The sequence below is a fragment of the Mytilinidion resinicola genome (genome assembly GCF_010093595.1).
Source record: "Mytilinidion resinicola strain CBS 304.34 unplaced genomic scaffold BDZ99scaffold_9, whole genome shotgun sequence".
Classification (NCBI taxonomy): domain Eukaryota; kingdom Fungi; phylum Ascomycota; class Dothideomycetes; order Mytilinidiales; family Mytilinidiaceae; genus Mytilinidion; species Mytilinidion resinicola.
The window spans coordinates 992446-1012550 of NW_022985445.1; the positions used below are offsets into that span (position 1 = coordinate 992446).

A 20105-nucleotide genomic window follows, 5' to 3' on the forward strand; every position below is an offset into this window, starting at 1 on the left:
CTCAAGCGCATCAACAGAAAACGCTAATCTCACCAAGATGTACATAAATTCCAACAGAAGTTAAGCCCCAAATCAGAATTAGCAGTTGAAAGATACTGTATATTACTCCTAGAGCATAGATTCTTATTAAAAAAGTTATATATCTATACTATTGCCCTAGTATTAAAGGTGTTATTTAATGCAGCGTGATGGACGTGCAGTACAAAAAACAGCGTGGGGAGGCATTCTTATGTATTCTTAGCACTCCTGCAACCTTAACACTATGCTAGGACTTGACAATATACAAAATCAATTGAGATACGGTGTGAGGAACATCAAATATGCGATAGAATGCTAATTTGTATACGATTGCCCTTACAAGCGGCATTCTCCGTCATTTTTGATGTTCCTACGCACGAGCCATTTCAAATACCCCGTCGATTTCAAGAACCCCCTCAAATACTCTAGTAGTTCCGACCAGCTTTAAAAACGCGTACACAAACTTTAACGCTGTACTTCGCCCCCTAATACACAGGTTAGCCAGCTATATTATATACTTTGTAGTTGAAAAATGGACTATAATTAATTTGCATCGACAACTAAGACTGTACCTAATGAAATAACCTTGCTACCTGTGTGTGAAGTTAAGACGCGTTGAAGATTCCGACCTGCTTACACCTAGGGGGGGGGGGGCAGGGGTGTGGCAGGGGGGTTAGGGGTAGCGCGGGTCCTATTGGCTCAGGAGTTGGCAGAAGTGGGGCTGTGGCAATGCAGTGGGACCGGTGGGGTTGCACCGCCTCGAAATTCTCTGTGAAGCGTCTGAGGCACTGAGATAAGACATAATGTAAAAGCGTCGTGCTCATCCCGTGACAGCTGCCAAAGCCTAAAAGGTGAAACTATCTGCTTCAAGAAGTCAGTTAGACTTGGACCTCTCTTCACGAAGGTTCGCTCTGAGAAGAGTCATCAATATATAGTCTTACGTAGAATAAAATCAGGCACGTGACCTGGGGGATAGTTCTTCCATATCCGTACATGTGCAAGGTCGACCTCAGCGATCAACGTGGCCTATAGATCCAACTCGCACTAATCTTGGAAGTCTAGTCCGGCACTATCCCGAAGCTGCACCTCTCATCAAGATCTTTAGCTGCGGCTTCATGACGGTCAGGCTGGTGGCCTTACTGTCCAGTTCTAACCTCAGCCTTGACTCCACCCCCAGTCGTATCTCTACCACAGCCTGGTGGTGGCGAAGCGGACTATAAGCACCGGCAACTAACTTTCAACGAAGCGCATAGCACACGAGAGTTAAGGCAAGTCTTTTTATCATCCCGTGGTGATGGTGACAGTGCCGCAGTCGAACTAGGCGGCAGAGGCCAGGCAACACTGATATCTTCACTGCTTTCACTGAGTCACCAATCACACCCTGGTCACGGCCAGCTAGCCGAGACACATATCACCTGCTACAAATACAGCCTGATAGTAACTTTCGCTCCTTCTCTCCTCCACTCCAGACCAAACCTCGATCATGGCTCCCCGACACACATGCGCCGTCTGCGGGTCGCGGAAAGTCCGCGAGGCTTTCCCTCGGGGTATGTCAGGCAGTCGGGTCACCGCGACATGCAGTGAATGTCTTGGCCAGACTCTGCGGGACGACGAGGCTTGGACCGGTCTTGGGTTGCGCGCCGACCAAAACACCCAGGAGGGCGACCAATCCGCAGGTATCGCTGACAACCAAGACGGCGGAGAGGCGCCTGATATCAATCCCACCGTGGCTGAGCCTACGAGGAAGCGCAAACGCCGAAACCCGACAGGTTACCCGCCTACCAAACGTCGCAAGCAGCCCAAGGAACCCAAACCTCCTCCACCGCTATCGGCAACCTGCCGCATCTGTGTGGAAGAAAAGGAAGTTAGCGAGTTTGTCAAGAATGCGCGGAGCCGCAGGTTATCGACGGCCCTCCCCTTTGAGTGCATGGCCCATCTAAGCCACAGGCTGAACGGCCTCCCCAACAAGGCCGGTGGTGCTGTTTGCAAGAGCTGCATCGGCAACTCACTGGCTGCTGGTCTTGAGAGCACTGGCGCTGAGAACCTAGGCTGTCTGGAACCCGATTGCGATGCCGGCCCCTGGAGCTACGACTACATCAACCAGTACATGCCGGTGGAGGCCCTGGAAAACTACCACGAGCAGATGTTCACGATGTTCATGGCCACCGCGTCTACCTTCAAGTGCCTGAACGCCACATGTGGTGCTGTTGGACTCTTGGAGCAGACGGCCCCTGGCTTCCCGAATGTTGTCTGCTCTGCGTGCAGCCATCGTCATTGCGCGCTATGCGGGGTGGACTGGCATGAGGGTATCTCGTGCCAGGCATACCGTGCCAAGAACCACAAGGAACTGATCACCGCTGAAGAAAAGGCTGCTCTAAGGATGCTCAGTAAGATGGGAGCGAAGCGTTGCCCGCGCTGTCAGCTGGCTATTCACAAAGATGGAGGATGTAACTCAATGTATTGTAAGCACTTATTCACCCTTTTCTTGCTGTCTTAAGGGGACTTGATCGGTGATGCTAATGAAGACATCATAGGCATCAACTGCAAGCGATACTTTGACTGGAACACGGCCGAGCCTGTCCTCGGGGTGAGCAAGAAGGCGGCGCCGCTCAAACAGCAGCTCGATTACTGGCAGGAGGTCTGCGAAGCTGATGCCCTGGCTGCTCCTCCGGTTCCTCCTCCTGTCCATCCTCCAGTTCCCGCTGGTAACCTATTCGATGCGGGGAACCCCTTCGCTGCTGAATTAGACGTCTTTAGGAATGAGGCTATGCCACTCCCCGATGAAGATGACGCAGACCCACTTTAGTGGCCGTGCGATGGCGACGGGTGGTTGAATGGAATCCATGATCAGTTCAGACTTAGGAGCATTCAACGTTATTCTCCTAACTGACTGGAGTTTGATTCACGGTAGGCGTTGGTATGCTTCAGGAGTTCGTGGCTGAGGAGGGTCTCGGTGGGTTGATTAACGACATCACGAATAGAATACATACTCAGGCTTATTCCAAAATATATGCTGTAGTGATTTGCTTGTTCATTGCTGTTTGAAGTTCTCCGGTACATTTGTAGATAACGAGTTTCATCCGTTTTGGAGAATCCATGGGCTCGGCAGGCTACTCAAAGAGGACTTATCTTGAGTGTCCGAGGGTGTGGAGAATAGATACCCCAGACAGTGGTAAGCTTGTCCTAGTTCTGTACTAACAAAGCTATCCATTTTAGTCTTGTTGTGCATCAATAGCCCTGCATAAGTCTCCCGCACTTGTCTTCATGATTGTGTAGGCTATGCATCTCAGCAATAAACCGGCGAGCAAGAACGTAGGCTGCACAGTACAGACGCTGGATAGAAAGGAGGCGACAAGCACATGGAATTGGAACGTAGAGTTGCCGAGAGGTGATGAGGAAATGGATGAGATGCGGTGAAGTGCGCTATTCCCCGCTATCCCCCTTCAGGCTAGCGGCAGAGTGGAGATTCGATGATTCGTTGGCGCAAATGCGGAGTTAGCATCGCGGCAGTTGATTGGGCAATTGGAAGCATTAGAAAGCTTAACTCGCGCCGGCTCGCCATGGGAACGATCACCTGCAGCCGGCCGACGCGCCAGCGCACAACAGGCACCGTGGAACGAGTGGTCGGAGCATCTTGTTCTTTGCGAGATGAAACGCGAGTCGAGGACCCTGCTTCCTCAAGACTGTGCTGGCGATGCCAATGGCTGGCCGGTGGTTCTGGACGAGTCTTGATCAGACGAGACGGCGGCGGAATCGTGTCTCCAACCACGCGTCGGCCAGGAAGGATGCGGGCAGACGTTGGGGACAACGGTGCTAGCAGCGGCTGTGGCAAGACGAGCCGGGAAGATGCTCGGCCGGCCCCATGTCTGTTGAGCTTCTCCAGCTTCGTGAGTTTGAGGCCGGTGTGGCAACTGTCGAGGCAGAATCATAGCTTCAGCGTTTACGGCCAGCTCCTCGCGGCTCGGCTCTTCGCGCGTTCCTGCAGGCGATGCCAGTGCCCGACTCCTGGGCAGGGCCATGGAGATTGCTTCTAATCTGCAAAGCTCCTGGACGTGCCGCACAGAAAGTACTGGCGCCCAGCCAGGCCGAAAAGCCGGTGGCCATGCACACGGTGATAAGGAACATTGGCAATCACCACCCGCGGCCTAGCTTGCTCTTGCTGCTTGCTGGGTGACGCGCGGGAGTACTTAAACAATCTCGTGCCCCGGTCGCCAGCTTCTTCATTCTTCGCCAGCCACCCCCAAACGTCGCCAGCATCCAGCATCCAGCATCCAGCATCCAGCATCCAGCATCCAGCATCCAGCATCCAGCATCCAGCATCCAGCATCCAGCATCCAGCAGCTTGCATCGTGCATCGTGCATCGTGCATCGTGGGCTCTACTGACCGCCTCACCCATCATCAATCTGCCCGTGAGCGCATCCCAGCATCCTCCCGCGCCGTTGTGCATGCTAACCGGCTCCTGCACCGCACAGACATCAACACTCGACTTCACACCATCGCTATGCTCTACGCCACTCTCCTCCTCGCCGCCTCGGCCTTCTCTGGCCTGGTCGCTGCCCAGAACTACTCCGCGTGCTGCGACATCAACCCCGGCAGCGTCGACCTCCAGCTGCGCGAGACGTGGTGTCGCGCCGAGCAGAACACCTGCCCGGAGCTCTGCGGTGGCATCGGCAACCTCGCGAATAACGGCAATCTTTGCGATCCGGTAAGTTGGGTCGAGTACGACGCAATTGGCGTGCAATTGGGCTGTTGCTGACCCCATGGCTCCAGAATCTACTCACCTACACCTGCCAGTGCCACGACGGCACGAAGCCCAACGTGACCAACTACCAGCAGAGCTTGCCCGCCCAGATGTGTCTCACCTGGGTCGAGCAGTGCGTCAACGCCAATCCCAACGACCTGATCGGCATCACGGCCTGCCGCGCCATCACGTGCGGCAACAAGACCCTGGGTGAGCTCCTTCGTCTCCAGAAGCCTAAGAGAGTGGTTTGCTAATGGACTTCTAGATGCCGCTGCTTCCTCGTCTATTGCCGCCGCTTCCTCGACTGCTGCTCCATCTTCGACTGGTGGCTCTTCTAAGAGCGCCTCTGTCACCGCTGCCTCTGCGACCTCTTCCACTTCGAAAGGCGCTGCCGCCGCTGCGACCGCTATGGGCATGGTCAAGGACTTTGGTACCCCGGTTCTTGCTGCGGGTATGATGGCTGTGTTTGGGCTTGCTCTGTAATTGAAGGAGAATGATTGGGACGTGGCGGATAATACGATGGTAATACGATGGTAATGAGATGAGGTAGCTTACGGCGATGCATGGGTTGCATTTTAGCGATCAGGATGACCACTAGGAGGATTCATTGTAGTGTTATTTTCAAGTAGCATTGACAATTGGAGACTCCACTTTTGAACTGAAACGAATACGAGCTTTGCTATCTTTGTTGGGCTTGAACGCGACGGCTATGAGGCCTTTGACTTACCGCTTCCTTGCCTTGTAGCTGGGTGCAAGATATATCATCTGTCGTGTACAGAACTGCTGTCACATCTCCATTTGTATATAACTGATGAGAACGGTTTGTTGAGCGTTGGGTGCTATACAATATCGGATCCGTAAGGCCAAAAATAAGGCAGAAGCTGCCATCGGTACTGGGAACGGCATTCAAGAGTTGCCAGCCCGAGAGTACAATGTCTGAAGGTAGTTGCCGGGTTTAGAAGTGTGGCAACAGCATGGGCAGCCCCTCCATCAACGTCAGTCGATCAATCTCGAGCTTCACCTCAACATTGGTCTGACCACCACAATACCTGATCAGCTCGATACACTCACCATGCCAGCAGCACTCATTCTCATCGCCGACGGCACTGAAGAGACTGAATTCGTTGCAACGTATGATGGTACCGTGCCCCACCCTAGCTCTTTGTACCCCGCCAACTGCTCAATGTGGAGCTGGCTAGCTATGCTAAAGTCGAGTTTACACAGTCTTAGTGGGAGTGAACGCTAATGGGAGAGAACTGTAGTGCTCGTCCGTGCAGGATTCAGTGTGAAGTCTGTTGGCGTTGGTCTAAAGAATGAGTTTGCGACGTACGTTCACTATCTCTACTTGTCCTATCTCAACACTTCTAGCCATTCGCTCTTCTCTATCTTCTTCAGCACAACACTAATCGCACCCGTACTCAGCTGCACGAGGAACATCCGCATAATCCCCGATGAACACGATCTCGGAACCTTCAAATACAACAGCGAGTCCCCTGAGTACGACGTCTTGATTCTTCCCGGTGGCGGCCCGGGCGCTGCTACGTTTTGTGCCTCCGAACCGGTGCTTGAAGTAATATCGGCCTTCCGTGTGCATAAGAAATGGGTGGCGGCCATATGCGCCGGCACGACAGCACTAGTGGCAAACGTCAAGAAGTCTGACAGCGGATCGGAGGAAAAGGGAACTGTGACCAGCCATCCGAGCGTGGAGGCGGAGATTAAGGCTGAGGGATGGACGTACTCGCAGGAGAGATGCGTTGTGGATGACAGGTTCAAGTTGATCACTTCAAGAGGGTATGTAGCCGGAATCGTATTATCTCTGTCAAGGCACTTCAGCATTGGAAGTGGAAATGAACTAAGCTGACGTCTGCGAATGATAGACCTGGCACGGTGCTGCTGTTTGCCTTGACGATTGTCGAGCAGCTGTGCGGGAGGGAGAAAAGGAAGGACGTTGAGGGACCAATGCTCATGCCTGCTAGCGATAGCTTGGATGGCACGGCTTGATGAAACAGGGACTCCACGACTGATCGGGGTATTGAAATTTTCCCAGCGTTCCAATTTGGGCTAGGAATCGATGAGATACAAACTTCCGTGGGCACTTCTTGCCGTCAAAATAATTATCACAACATGGGAGCGTGATCAGAGAATGAACATGTAGTTCTAGCTCGAGTATGTATCAAAAGATCAATTCTACTCTCTCAAAGCTTCGGTTTATGTTTAAAGCTTTTGCTTTGCAAAATTTCATACTGAGGACATGGGAATGTTGAAAAGTGAGGTGTAGGTCTGTTCCAAGTGTGGATGAGCATTGCCATTGGCGGTACCTGATTTCTTTCACCCCGAAGTTTATGCGCCCGCGAAAATGCTCTCTGTTCTTCACACTTTTGCGATTCCTTGCCAAGAGTTGCTGTGAAGGGAAACTTGGCAGGCGTGGAACCATGGATGACAGTGGTCCGCCCGGCCTCATCCACCTAAAGTACTAGGTCATAAGTTTGGGCACACGGATATACGACTGCTCTGGCTTCGCTCTTGCTCTCTCGGCACCACTCTGAGGAGTGCCCTAGGTAAAATGTCTTTAGTTAGTCAAGAGGTAATTTAATGTTCACTGCGTTGACCTTCACATCGGATTGGAGTTGAGAAAGCCTGTAGGGTACTCCACCCAGTTGCAAGGAGTGCCCAAAGCTACGTCTGGTACTGTATTGAAAGACTCAACATGCAAGGTAGAGGCTACATATGAAACGAGGAAACATCACCTCAACCAATGGGTGACAGTGCACAGTTGAAGAATGGTCAAAAAATCGGGCAAGCAAGTTTTGAAGGTTCATGAGGTAGCACTCATACAACATTGGAGATGAATATGCGAAGCCTTTAATGAAGATTGCGCTCTTCGGTCTTTCTCTGACCTGACCTTCCACGTCTTGATTCCTTTCGTGACTGCTGTCTTTCTGCGTGACCTGCCTCACGCTCTGCACACCCATCAATCTAGTTCTAGTGCAGCGTGGCATGGTGAGGGCACCCCTACGATCTATCGCATTTAATCTCAGCGAATCGACAGGACTGGCAAGCTCCATGAGCAGTATCGGAGCCGGGGGCACAGCTTGGTTCCCCGCGTGTGAGCTGGTTCCTATCCCAGGGTCGAAAAGCCGCGAGCTTACCCAAGAGTCCGTTAAAACCGTTCGCGGCAAATAGCTCAAGGCCATGGAGCGTCGTAATCCCTCTCCGTCAGATTTTGCTGGCGTGGTTTTCTATCAGCGGCGGCCATCTTGCGGCGCTTGTCGACAACTGGTATCACCCAGATTCCCACCGAGATCCAGTGGTCTCATCGCCCTTCCGTATTTTGACTCGCTCGCTCTTGATCTCTCTTCAACTTCCTGGCCGCGACCTGCGCAATCTTCCTCTCCATCTCCTTTCTCCTTCCCTCGAGGCTTTCCCGAGCAATTTCCAGCTGTGCGATTTTCTCGTCCGGCGTTGCGTCGAGGACCTTTTGCTTCTCCTATATACCATAGGGGTCAGCAGTGGGCTAATGAGATGGTGTTGGAGTGTGAAAGGAAACATGCCTGCTTCCACTCCTGCTTCGTTTTCAATCCAGCGCCATACAGCGCGCCCGTTGCTGTAATAGCCGCCACGGCGCCTGTCATGATGAAGCGGCGGATTGTTTGCCGTTGCGACATGTTCGCTGGCGCAGGAAGTAAATGCGAAATAGAAGAACTCCACGAGGATGGGTTAAGAAGCTTCAATGGCAATGGCAATGCGATGATGGGATGGACGCTGTCACCACGGCGGAGGTCCACGAAATGAAGTTTAACTCCGAGCGCGAAAACCCCCTAATGTACTCCACTACTCCATGCGCGGCGCATCAACAAACCCCAAACATCCCACCTCTGCTCTCAACGACACGGAAGGCTGCCAACACCACGTGAACTACTTTCAAGGATAAAGACTGGTACTACGTCACAATGTCCAACATCCCGCGCGCCGGCCAGCCCTCCACCTCCCGCCTCAGCACTCTCCCCTCGCAGAAGCCCCGCCAGCTCTCCCACCTCCACGCGCAACTCGCACAGCTGACGGCGAACGTGTCGGACCTCGAGAACCTGCTGCGGATGACAGCGGTACAGGCGGAGAGTATGCGCGGGCTGGGGGGGTATATGGGTGGAATGTACGTTATACCATTCTCCCTCGTCGCATTCTTTTGAAGATATATCTGGCCTGAGTAAGGGATCTGAATGGTGTTGGAAGAGGCACCGGAGCAGATCCATACGCAATGACGCTTTCTATACACAAGTCACAAGGCTGACATTCTCGTCACATAGGTTCATGGCCGCAAGCAAAGTCCTGGGCGAAGAAACCGTGCGCGGAGGAGGGAGCGGAGCGGGCGGCACGAGCGGGAGTATGGAGGAGCGGAGCAGGAAGGAGGGGAGTCAGGGCGTCTGAAGGCATGGACACGCGCAATGGCATGGGGATGGGAGTCGGTATGCGGTTCGATGAAGAAGAAGCACCTGCGACGGGCCGAACCGCTGCATGTTGGTTCACAGGCCTCGGGATGAATTCGTCATTCGGAGCCCAGATGACATTATTCCATTATGGGAGAACAAAGTTCTGAAAGTGTCCAAGAACGCTTAGCTTGAGAGATGGCGGAAGACGGCTATGGTGCTAGCAGTACAGAGATGGCGCGTGTGGGAGCGTGGGATGAGATAGAAGCTCCCAACATGGGATTGGACTGGATTGAAAGTGTCGGTGAAGGTATGGGAGTTCTATCAGCGACACTTCTAGCTGCCAAAAGTGCCTTCTCCGTTGCAGGATCCCCTCCACTTATGTACATCAGAATGGCAAGTTTCTACGGGCTGTATAGAGTGTGGCAGTAAGTGGGATGATAAAAAGCTCGAGTTGATACACCATGCTCTATCTCGGCCCTATCGAGCACAGCGCTCGTTTAGGAGAAGATAGCAAGTCGCACAATGGCATTTATGCACCCCAAATGCAGGGAGTCAACGCCTTATCTGCCAGATGCGCAGCGTCCCCAAACATCTGGTTCGACGGAGTCGATCCGCCACTGCAGGTCATCCTGACGAACAACAGGGAGCACGCCGATAAGATTGCCTAGGAGCTGCGATAGGAAGCTGACGCTGGCAGCTCGGGGGTCCGTGGTGTCGTCGTAGCCCCTGTTTTACCGTTGGCAGACTGCGCGGTGACGATGGGGGACAGATCATTGGTAGCAGCGCGAGCTGGCCGTTATCAAGAAAAAGATAAGCTATCGATTCGCAAGCCTGAACGTCTGTGAGGTGCGCGCGCACGGAACTTCAAACGTGTATATATATAAGGCGAGGGCCGCCTGCGTCTATGGTCTGGAAAGAATCTCGTCATGTTCGACGAGTATGACTCGGTTTGGTGTCGCTCTTCCGCTGTCCGTACCTGCATCTTGGATCCAACCGGATTCGCATGTCACGCCTCCCTGGACGTACCACTCCGGACCAGGACCCGCTACCTACTTACCTACCCATTACCATGGACTCTTGGAGCAACAGCTTTCCTTAACAACTTGCCTGAAGGACATCATATTGAAACCTGGACATACGATGGGGATAGGTCACGTGTTGATTGGCCAGTGGTCACGAGATGTGGTTGGGGTTGAGAAAAAGTGGAAGAGTGGAAGTTGGAGGCGGGGCGGGAGGACGACAACTCGACGACTCCTCCCACGCCCGATGTTTTCATCGCGTCTTCGACATGCCGGCTTCTGCGGGACGACGCCCGATGCGTGCAGGTCTCGTTCGACACACTCTGATCGGTGAGCGCTGGCCTGCAGACAATTATTTGGATTTCCAGGATACGAGGCAGGAATGAGACAAGCCCCCCACGCTCTATCCCGCGCTCATCTCCAGGAAACGCACTTCGGGCAGCTCCTTGCCACTGTCCGGCGAAGTTCCCCCTGGTACAGCTGGCGCGCATTTCTGCGGCATCGGCGGTACTACTCTGGACGGACGGTTGGACTGGACTGGGGAGGATGGGACATGTATGTACGCGCGCTTCGGAGTTTTTCCACCTTGCCACCTATGTTCGCGGTCAGCACGGTGGCGAAGCGAGACCAGCGGGATCTGCCCGTTGAAGACGGTACAGCAGTCGTGAAGAAGTAAGAAACCTGGTGTCGGAGATGTACTGTAAGTGTCGCGGCGAGGTCTCTCACAGCACGGCGACCAAGAGAAAGCACGGGAGCTGGACACGGCAACGGGAACTGTCGGCTCAGCAAGTCGATTGATGCATGGTCGGCTCCGCACACCCTTGGCGCGCTGACCTGCAGATTTCCGAGCTGGTGGCTTGAACGTGCAGGGACTCGGCTGCATCCATGCTCGGCGACCCCCACGAGTCCAAAGCATCCGATGGATATGGAGAGTGGAGTTACCCCTCCTGTGCGCGCCCGAGCCGAGTGTCGTGTTTCCTGGAGATGACGAGGGCGGGCGACGAAGCCGCACGTCTCTCTCCACTGGTGATCCCAACGTGAGCGCGGCGATGTTGACAGAGTTGGCGTACACTCCGGCAGCCAGACTACAGGAGCTGGCTTGCTCGCTGCCACGGGACCGGCTGTTGGATGGCCGTTGGGATTGGCTGCAGCCGTTGGAGATCAGCATGTGAAATGCCCCACGGGATCTGCCTCCAGACGCGAGACACCGGCGGGTGGACGACACACGACGTCGCTCGTCTCACGCCTTGGCCGGTCCATGAATCGCGGCCTCGGAGGACTGTTTTTGATGCTCTGGAGCTGTGTCCCAGTCCCAGCATCAGAGCACTCGCATCTTCAGCTTGCTACTGTAGATCTAGGCCTTGGCCGCAGTAATACTTGCTGATGCAGAGACGCAATGCCCCTGTCGCTTGAAGCCGCCAGGCTAAATCTCGCAAGCTGCAGCGGACCGCCGCCTCTGACCCTGGCCCTGGGCGTGCTAGTCGGGCTCCGTCGAATAGAAAGTGGCAGTTCAACACTGCCTGAGCTGGCCCTAAGAGCTATCAGGGCTCTCAAAACTGGCGATTTACAGTTTTAAATAAAACAGCGGAGGAACTCAAGCGGTGCCAGCCCAGCCTGCACATGCACAGAAAGAGTGCAGACTGGAGTTCAAATCAGAACACAATTTCGCAGACTGCCACTTCTTGTTCAAGGGAGCCTGCTAGCACCCTCGCTATGCGCCGGGTGTCCGACACTGCCTTCTAGAATTGCCTGAAGGGGCGCGATCTCCAATCCTAGAGTAGATCTGGCAGGGTCCCTGCATCCTAGCCTCTGTTGTCTGAGCATTACGCTTTGCTTCTGGACAGCAGACGGTGCAGCAGCCGCTTGGTGGGTCCACGGACGGGGCTTAGGGTGCATATGCGTGGAGACGTCGGTGCTTTGAATATTGTACGGAGCGCGCGGTGTTGGATGTGGGCAGCCTGTCGTGTGGCGAGCCCTCCTCGCTGCTCAGTGATAGCAATGAAACAGAGTGAGGCCAAGCCGGCCATCCGCGATTATTTCCGGACTGCACAATTCGTAAGAGCGCACACGTCCCAGGGCCAATGGACCCTTTGATGCGCCCAGTAGTTCGCGATGAGCACGGGTCAGATCGTCGTCTTTGCCCCAGGCCCAGAAACGCGTCGCGGTGGTCGTCTTCCAGAGCAATTGAGCGCGCTTTGATTGGCGCTGCGGCCTCCCGCTGGTCTGGATCCAGTGCTCAGCATCTGGAAGGCCGCGGAGACAAGAAGCTGAAGGGCGCCGGGATGTCGACAGGCCTGCGCCTCTGCTTCCAGCGCTGGCTTACGCGACGTTTGATTGGCGACATCGCCGCGGCACGTCAACGAACAATGAACCGAATGGCGCGACGCTCTGGTCGGACACGCAGACGTGCGCAGAATAAGGCTATTGAAAAGAGGGTCCAAAACGTGGACAGGAGCACGCGAGGTCCCGGAATGGCCTCGGGTGTTTGAGGAAGAGGGGAAACATCGGCCCGCTGGTGGGCGGAAGCGCGAAGTGGGAAATGCCGTGGTGTTGAGGTTGGCTGCGGCACAACAGCTGCTTTGGGCCATGGGAGCTCTCGACGACGCCGTCTTCCTTGCTGGCCTCGCCCACGGTGGAGCCTGCAGGAGCAGTACGGCCTCCTGCCTGCGGGCTTTGAGCTGGTGCGAGTCCTGAATGTTGCAGCGTCGTGAAGAGCCCCACCTAGTGCTGAAGAGAGCGCGCCCCGAACCGTCCTGCGTCGACGAAGCTTTGGTCTGCTGTATGCAGACGAAGGTGACTGGACGGCCGGCTGGACTGCCGACATAGTACGGCCGTCTCGAGTGCACCTGGCTGTGAGGTCTGCATGGTGGTGTCCAACGCTCATCCAGCGGCGGCGAGGTGTAGCGCGTGGCGGTGGACCTGCCCTGTCTCGAGATCACCCGTGACGGGCGCGATGGAGGCCCGGCGGCTTCATGCTGTATGATGTATGGGCTGCTGTCGTACCAGACTGAAGGCGAGGTGATCGTCTAGCGGAGCAGCGCCCCAGATCGAGGAAGGGATCGAGATGCTTGGCACCAACGGTTGGGAGTAGGTATGTAGCAAATGCCAGGCTAATTGCGTCCCGCCTGGGTTTGCAGACCGCGGTCGACGGCGACTGTGTCTCTGGTCGCGCGCATCTTGAGGCCGTCGTCGTCGCCGGGTACGCGTAACTGGCAATTCATCGTGACGTCCGCCGGCAGCCTCGCCGTTTGCACTCACGGCTGCAACACCTGCAGTCGAGAGGCCTCTTCGTGCAGGGAGCGGCTAGCTGCATGCCCAGCACCGCGCTGGAGCAACTCTGCCCGCCTGTGCGGCCCTCGTATGACGCCAACGGGCGAAGCTTGAGTGTCCCATCCACCCATCCACACGCTCCAGCGGCGGGCACTGCGAGCGCCGGCGCGTGTCTTTGTCCGCCACCTGCGGTCCATCCATTCTTGTGGAGGGCAGCGGGCCCCAGACCGTAGAGCTTGCGGTGTTGCGTCCTGCCACCTCGCCAGAGTGCTATTCTCGCCGTGCCGTCCTCCGCTTCTCGCTCTGCTCGCTCTGTGACTCTGCCCTCTGCCCTCTCGGTCCCCCCAGTGCCGCCTCGCCGCATCGCCAACCTCACCACCACGCTCTGCAGGCTCGCTCCCCTGCGCACCCACTCGCTCGGCTTGCGCCTGAAGAAACCTGGAGCAGCGGGGCGCCACTTGTCTGCTCATTCGGGCCCCCAGCTCCCCAGTGCCCCCACGCGCGGCACCAGCACGCACCACCAGGCCACTCGACGCCCGCAGAAGGCCCGAGAGCGCTCAAGGCGTTCGCACCACTGTCGTGAGGCCGCGCCCAGTCTGCAAACTGCCTGCTAGGCCCGCTGCAGCGACAGGCCGGACGCTGCTAGCCCAGCGTCTGAAATTGTCCCGACCGAGCTCGACGCCCTCACGCCGCTGACCTGTCCGCGACCGCACAGAGCAGCCCGTCACGCTGCCGAACGGACGCTGCTCTCCCGTGGGCTGCGCAAAAGCAAAACTCTAGCAATTGAATCCCCGGCATTTCGCTGCTGCCGTCCAACAGTCGCGTGCGCCCCCGGCTTTGCGCAACACCACACCTATGTCTGGGGCACAATATGCGGAGCGTGGGGGAGCCCTGCGCGCTGCTCAAACCAACCACTTTGACGCACCCGCCGATCCTGTCTTCTTCCCTACATCATCTTCTCCCAGACACTTCCGCGTCCCTTCAGGCCACTTCGACCACGACTCGGGCTCCTCGTCCGCCGTCCAGTCTCTCACCTCGGCCAGCACGCTGGACAGCAAGCTGGATTTTTCACCCTCCGATGCCGCTGCTCGCAAGGGCATGCTCCAAGACAGCTTCTTCCCGACCTGGAGCAACGATGCGACCGACGTCAATCTAGACAGCCCGGAGGAGATGCAGAAGAATGACCCTCTAGCCACCCAGATATGGAAACTGTATAGCAAGGCCAAAACCCAGTTGCCCAACGCGGAGCGCATGGAAAATCTGACCTGGCGAATGATGGCCATGAGCATGAAGCGCGCTGAGCTGGATCGCAGAGGGTTCGTCCGCCTGACCCAGCAGCTATTTGCGATTTGAGCCCAGGGCCATGTTAACAGCAGTGCTCCAGGTTGTCGCGATCCAACTCCTCATTCATACCCTCCTCGAGCTCCATGTCGGCGCCCAGCGGCATTGCGCAGCTGCGGAAATCCGTCGACCAGCAGGCGCACGTCCAGGCGCAGCAGCCTCAGGCCGACGCGATGAATCTGGACGATTTTATATTCCCTTCGTCGGTTGCGTCGCCCGCGGGTTTATCTCCGTCGCCGTCGAATGAACGCACAGCCTCGTCCAATACTACTGCACCGGGCATACCGATAAGGAAGACTAGCCAGATGGGCGATCAAAACCACCACCTCGCCCGCGCATCAGCCCCATCTGTTCCCCCAACCATCTCGAGAGAGCACGACTTTGAATACATCCAACGGCACGTGCGCAAGACAAGTATCGATGAACGACGGGTAAGTAAATGCCTTGTTCGGCGCCCTGCTGCCCTCTCAGTCCTTATCTAACAGCACCAGCCTCGCAAGCGACCAGCGGAGAACTCCCCACAGGTTCCCGCCGTTAACAGCATCATGATACCCAATGAGCCCGAAGCAGACGCGGCTCTCCATCACTATACCCTAGACCAGCCAATGCATCCCCCCACCTTCCAGCATCACGGCTCTCAGCCACAGGTACCCTACTCTATCGACAACTTCCAACTGCAAGACGATCCCATTATTAGCTCCGCTGGCCCGTTCCAGCAGCAGTTCACCTTCTCTCCTGTTGGCTCGCCTATGATGGCCCAAGGTGGCCCATACTCTGCCATGTACAACCCTAATTCAATGGGCTCTTCACTAAATTCCGCCGACTACTACTCCCCTCCTGGCTCCGCCTACCCATCCACCGTGTCGACGCCGCAGCCAATGGCCGAAGGCGATGGCCAGATGTACTTCGATCGCACTGGCATGGACATTCGCCAACCACACGGTCTACCAAGCCAATACGGACCGCATCGACCCTCGGGTCTATCCAACGCGATGCAGCCACAGTACATCTTCAACCCAAGCGGCGAGTCTATCTTCAGTGCTGTCACCAGCGCTGCGCCGCCTACGCCATTCTCGTCGGCTCCCGCCTTCCATCAACCAAACCATGTTGACCCGTCGCAAGTCCTTCACCAAGACTTCCCGTCGCGGTCGGATACGCTCCAGAGCTCTCGGCAGGATAACATGTTTTCGTTCGGAGCTGATTCTGACAACGAGGACGATGAGGGTGGTGCATTCCCCGACCGTACCATGCCCATGCAAGCCGAGTATTCTCCCATGGACGAAGGGCCGTTAGACTTTAGCAATGGCTTCCAGTGGGAGACTAGTCTGTCGAACCAATTCAACCCTGTCCCGGCTCGCTACCCGGCGGGGCCCCCACGCAAGCAGGTTACCATTGGGCCAACGGAAATGGTGCCTTCACCGCAAGATCATTGGAGCCCGGGAGGCAGCCTTGGCCGTACACATGGCTCTGCCGCGTCAGTCAGCGACATCCGCAATCGTGGCAACGACCCTAGACGGCAGAAAATACCCCGCACCAGTTCCACTCCTAACACTGCCGGCCTCGCGCACCCGCAAGCAATGCATGGCCGGCCGCAGTCATCGCCGAGCTCACCACCAGAATCCGGCTTCAGTTCCGCGGCACCTTCGCGGCCTACCAGTCCGGGTGGAACCAAACAGGGTGACCAGAACGGGGTGCCGACGACGTGCACGAATTGCTTCACCCAGACTACCCCGTTATGGCGGCGAAACCCCGAAGGGCATCCCCTGTGCAATGCGTGCGGTTTGTTCTTGAAGCTGCATGGTGTTGTGCGGCCACTATCGTTGAAGACGGATGTCATCAAGAAGCGTAATAGAGGAAGCGGCAATACCGTCCCCGTCGGCACAGCATCAACACGCTCGTCCAAGAAGGCATCGCGCAAAAACTCCCTTGCACAGACGCCGGTCACCACTCCCACATCTGCAAAAGCTAGTGGCGGTGATTCAGAGTCGCCCAAGTCTACAGGGTCTGTCAGCGGCGGAAACTCGGCTCCAAATGCCTTAGGCATGTCTGGTGGCGCCGCAGGAGTCAACAAGAGTGGCGTGGTCCCAATCGCCCCAGGGCCGCCGAAACAGCAGAGCGCCGGGTCAGGTTCTAACCAAAACCGCAGTGGCAATGCTCCTCCAAAGCGGGCACGTCGGCCAAGCAAGTCTGGCATGATGGAATTCGAGATGGGCGACGCCGACGACACCAGTGGAAAGGCACTGGCACCGCCGACGGCGCGGAAGAAGGAGCCGGCGCCAATGATCCCGCCCGGTATGGGCTCCCAGAACATGGGCAGTCTGCCGATGGGTGCTATGGGACAGGGTCTCGCAGCAGGAGTCAGCGGGCCCCAGGAATGGGAATGGCTCACAATGAGCTTGTGAAGCGTTACGAGGACACGCACATCGTGCTGTATGTTTTCGCCGCGGGTTGACGACCAGCAACCGGCATCCGGATACCTTGGGTGGTACCCCTTACTATTGCAGCGCCTAAGGATGGCTTTAAGGCGGTTGACATTGTCCTGCCACTACTGCCTGATGAGGTCGTTTGCAATCTACCACCACCAGCTTTCCCGTCTATCAATCAGCACATGCATCATTTGCGACATGGCTCGTGGCGTTCTGGAGTTCTGTACTTGCTTCTGATTTTTGGGAGGTTGGGCGGTTTGTGAGTGCAGCGTTTCCAGACTCAATACGTCAGTCTCTACCACCATTGATTCCCCCCCTAGGACATTTTGTGTTTTCCAAAGCTATGGTTTTGGCTAGCAGATTCTTCATGATACCTCGGATCATCCTGTCGGGGTGCCCTATAGAGCCGTCTTGGTAATTCTTTGGAACGACACTACACTATAAACTACCTTATTGGTTATTCCCCGCTCGACCCGCTGGGTGAAGGAGGCAGGCGCTTCACACCGGCATCAATCACATCACTACACGACAACTACCACCGAGCGCGAGAAACTCTTGCGCCGCAATTCCCGGGACAGCGGGTAGGTACTCCCGCTCTACCGCAGAAAGCATCTATCTACGAGGAGGTGGTTCACTGGTTCCACGGGGTCCACGGGTTGGCTTTATATCCTTTTCCTTTCGAAGCTGCATGAATCTGATGAATTTTCGAGTTTGAGTGATTCCCTTAGATCAATGGTGTTCATGTTTGCTATCTGCTTTGCTTCTCCACTTCTTTATGGGATTGCGTTGTACTGTGTGGGCTGGAACGCAATGGAAATGGGTACATAGAGGGCCATTGTGGATCGTGGGGTTTCTGTCAAGGAGGCAGACTAGATGGGACGGATGGGATGGACGATTGCTTATGTTGATGTTGATGTCAGGGGCCGGGCTGGGGGCTAGGTTTCGACGGAACTGGCCAATAATGTCGGTTGCGTTTAGGTCCTGGCAGGAGGGCATCTAGTAATAACATGGTCGTGCTAGGCACGTGCCTTTTGCTTTATCAACATGTTTGAGGCCTCTGACGTTCGATCTGACTACTTGAAACTACATTACTTTCCGTTGTATGCCAATTTCTGGTCTGAATTGAAGGGCCATGGAATTTGTGCAGTGAAAACGACGGAAGATTGAGCTGACTGACTACCTCATATCATCGTGACTCCGTAGTTTTGGAATATCGCTGAGTTCACATGTTAAAATACTTTTGAATTGGCGTATGTGCCACCTTCAATTCGCCCAAGGTCTAGACTTCGGACTGGCTCCCCTAGGGCTATTCATACATCCAGCCGCAATCCTATTTTCGTTGTCCAACTCCGACGGTCACTATTTTTACATCTGATGCCTTGCAAATCGAGCAGACAAGCCCCTATCCCTGCTTCATTATGTGTACCTCCCAGCTAGCCTAATTGAGCAGACAATCTTCCACTGACGTTCGAAAGCCAGACTAGAAACCCTGTTTTGCATCTAGTTCTTTATAGATATTCTGCAGCATCCTTAAGTTTAAACCCACGCGCATAGATAGTCCAAAACTAGAAAAATATGGCCTTAGAAATCCTCACAAGGGGTATCAAGTTCCAAGCTTCAGGTTTCCAGAAATGACACATTAGATGGCGTCTAATCCTCTGTAGAGGTATCTCCAACGAGCGGTCGAGTCTTTCCGTGAAACACATACACATCAACAGTTTCCGTAGGCTTCTCCTCGTCCCCGGGAACTTGGAGGGCGGTCTGACACCCAATCACGAAGCCGGCATCGAACATAAAATCGAAGAACGCAGCTTCGCTGGAATGGCGCACTTTCATGGCAACCAATACGATAGCTTTGGGGGACCTTTGTACAAGCGCGGTAAGCGTGCGGACGAGTGAAGGGCTGCTGTCCGCGTTGTATGTGCAGTCGGCTAAGACGATCAGGTCTAAAACCTTGCTTTGAACGTCTTGAGGGAGAGGCTCATCCCAATCCAGGGTTGTAAATGAGACTGAGGATGACATGGCTGGGTTCATGATATCGATGTTTTTCGCGACAATTTCTTCAGCTTCTGCGAGGTCCGTGAGGAGAACTTCACAGTCTGGGACACTCTGTGCAAGGCCGATACCGACCTGAACCACATTAGTATAGCGGCACCTCAGAAAAAAACCTTCGCATGAGATCTCTTACGATTCCACACCCCGTGCCAAGCTCTAAGACACGGAGTTTCTTGTAGGTAGCAGAGCTCAATACGCGCTCCAAAATGTCTAGGCCATTGGCTTGGAGTGATACTATGCGGTCGAGGTAGGCTGAGAGCGCGATGCCGGCATCCCTGGGCAAATTTAGAAGCTGGCGACGACTAGGAGACAAAAAGAATGCTACCATAGATGCCGTGCTATACTCTCGCCAGTCTCCTCCCATATACTTAGGGTCCGATTATTCAACGGCATAAAGCGTCTCTCAACTTTCTTCTCGGCGATGAAAAGTCCGCTTGGGGGATCGATGATGCCGCTCCATGCAGAAACGATACTGGGCAAGTCTGCATTGAGACTATGGTGCATCTCGAAATGGTCCGACTCGGGACTCCCTCTGAGGCTCACATGGAGCTGGACAGGCCATTCAATATCGGTCTGGCCAATATCAAAAGCGACTGGGAGCGAGCGCATGCCACTCGTCCATTTTAGGGCCTTGCGGAGGGCGATCTCGCCAGCAGTATCGTCTGAACAGAGGGAGGCGGCCAGGACGACATCCTCGGCCAGGAATGAGTCGCCCAAGTCGGAGGCGATGGTGACTAGAGCGGTTAAAATGGTGCCTTGCAGTCGTGGCGGTTTGAGAAAGCGAATATACCGCATCGTCGATTGCGG

The 20105-nt window shown here is 55.3% G+C and overlaps 10 protein-coding genes across 10 annotated transcripts; 6 read left to right on the top strand and 4 right to left on the bottom strand.

The window, feature by feature from the left end:
• Positions 1–1567: 1567 nt before the first annotated feature.
• BDZ99DRAFT_386604 (uncharacterized protein) lies at positions 1568–2824 on the top strand (the record flags this gene model as incomplete). Its single annotated transcript, XM_033715484.1, has 2 exons — positions 1568–2480; positions 2553–2824. 2 exons carry the CDS (start codon positions 1568–1570, stop codon positions 2822–2824), a joined length of 1185 nt encoding a protein of 394 aa, XP_033577154.1.
• Positions 2825–4048: 1224 nt separating this feature from the next.
• On the bottom strand, positions 4049–4366 carry BDZ99DRAFT_386959 (uncharacterized protein; the record flags this gene model as incomplete). Its single annotated transcript, XM_033715498.1, has 1 exon — positions 4049–4366. The coding sequence occupies one exon, from the start codon at positions 4364–4366 to the stop codon at positions 4049–4051; it is 318 nt and encodes a 105-aa protein (XP_033577155.1).
• Positions 4244–5573, top strand: BDZ99DRAFT_462791 (uncharacterized protein). Its single transcript, XM_033719928.1, has 4 exons — positions 4244–4428; positions 4492–4724; positions 4790–4970; positions 5026–5573. Exons 2-4 carry the CDS (start codon positions 4521–4523, stop codon positions 5241–5243), a joined length of 603 nt encoding a protein of 200 aa, XP_033577156.1. The 5' UTR covers positions 4244–4428; positions 4492–4520; the 3' UTR covers positions 5244–5573.
• Positions 5574–5759: 186 nt separating this feature from the next.
• On the top strand, positions 5760–6889 carry BDZ99DRAFT_462792 (DJ-1). The gene is made up of 4 exons (XM_033719929.1): positions 5760–5899; positions 6023–6086; positions 6183–6551; positions 6638–6889. Exons 1-4 carry the CDS (start codon positions 5833–5835, stop codon positions 6759–6761), a joined length of 624 nt encoding a protein of 207 aa, XP_033577157.1. The 5' UTR covers positions 5760–5832; the 3' UTR covers positions 6762–6889.
• Positions 6890–8630: 1741 nt separating this feature from the next.
• BDZ99DRAFT_307156 (uncharacterized protein) lies at positions 8631–9429 on the top strand. The gene is made up of 2 exons (XM_033714239.1): positions 8631–8910; positions 9065–9429. The coding sequence occupies exons 1-2, from the start codon at positions 8711–8713 to the stop codon at positions 9183–9185; spliced, it is 321 nt and encodes a 106-aa protein (XP_033577158.1). The 5' UTR covers positions 8631–8710; the 3' UTR covers positions 9186–9429.
• A 420-nt stretch (positions 9430–9849) lies between these two features.
• Positions 9850–10574, top strand: BDZ99DRAFT_307132 (uncharacterized protein). The gene has a single exon (XM_033714238.1). It carries the CDS (start codon positions 10127–10129, stop codon positions 10538–10540), a length of 414 nt encoding a protein of 137 aa, XP_033577159.1. The 5' UTR covers positions 9850–10126; the 3' UTR covers positions 10541–10574.
• On the bottom strand, positions 10529–11374 carry BDZ99DRAFT_570799 (uncharacterized protein; the record flags this gene model as incomplete). Its single annotated transcript, XM_033728029.1, has 1 exon — positions 10529–11374. One exon carries the CDS (start codon positions 11372–11374, stop codon positions 10610–10612), a length of 765 nt encoding a protein of 254 aa, XP_033577160.1. The 3' UTR covers positions 10529–10609.
• An 857-nt stretch (positions 11375–12231) lies between these two features.
• BDZ99DRAFT_563020 (uncharacterized protein) lies at positions 12232–13840 on the bottom strand (the record flags this gene model as incomplete). The annotated part of the gene is made up of 2 exons (XM_033727355.1): positions 12232–13213; positions 13465–13840. The coding sequence occupies 2 exons, from the start codon at positions 13838–13840 to the stop codon at positions 12330–12332; spliced, it is 1260 nt and encodes a 419-aa protein (XP_033577161.1). The 3' UTR covers positions 12232–12329.
• A 491-nt stretch (positions 13841–14331) lies between these two features.
• BDZ99DRAFT_488076 (uncharacterized protein) lies at positions 14332–17219 on the top strand (the record flags this gene model as incomplete). The annotated part of the gene is made up of 5 exons (XM_033722883.1): positions 14332–14489; positions 14532–14796; positions 14836–14841; positions 14973–15248; positions 15303–17219. The coding sequence occupies 5 exons, from the start codon at positions 14332–14334 to the stop codon at positions 17217–17219; spliced, it is 2622 nt and encodes an 873-aa protein (XP_033577162.1).
• A 1674-nt stretch (positions 17220–18893) lies between these two features.
• On the bottom strand, positions 18894–20093 carry BDZ99DRAFT_387099 (uncharacterized protein; the record flags this gene model as incomplete). The annotated part of the gene is made up of 3 exons (XM_033715507.1): positions 18894–19373; positions 19432–19573; positions 19624–20093. 3 exons carry the CDS (start codon positions 20091–20093, stop codon positions 18894–18896), a joined length of 1092 nt encoding a protein of 363 aa, XP_033577163.1.
• Between the last annotated feature and the right edge of the window lie 12 nt (positions 20094–20105).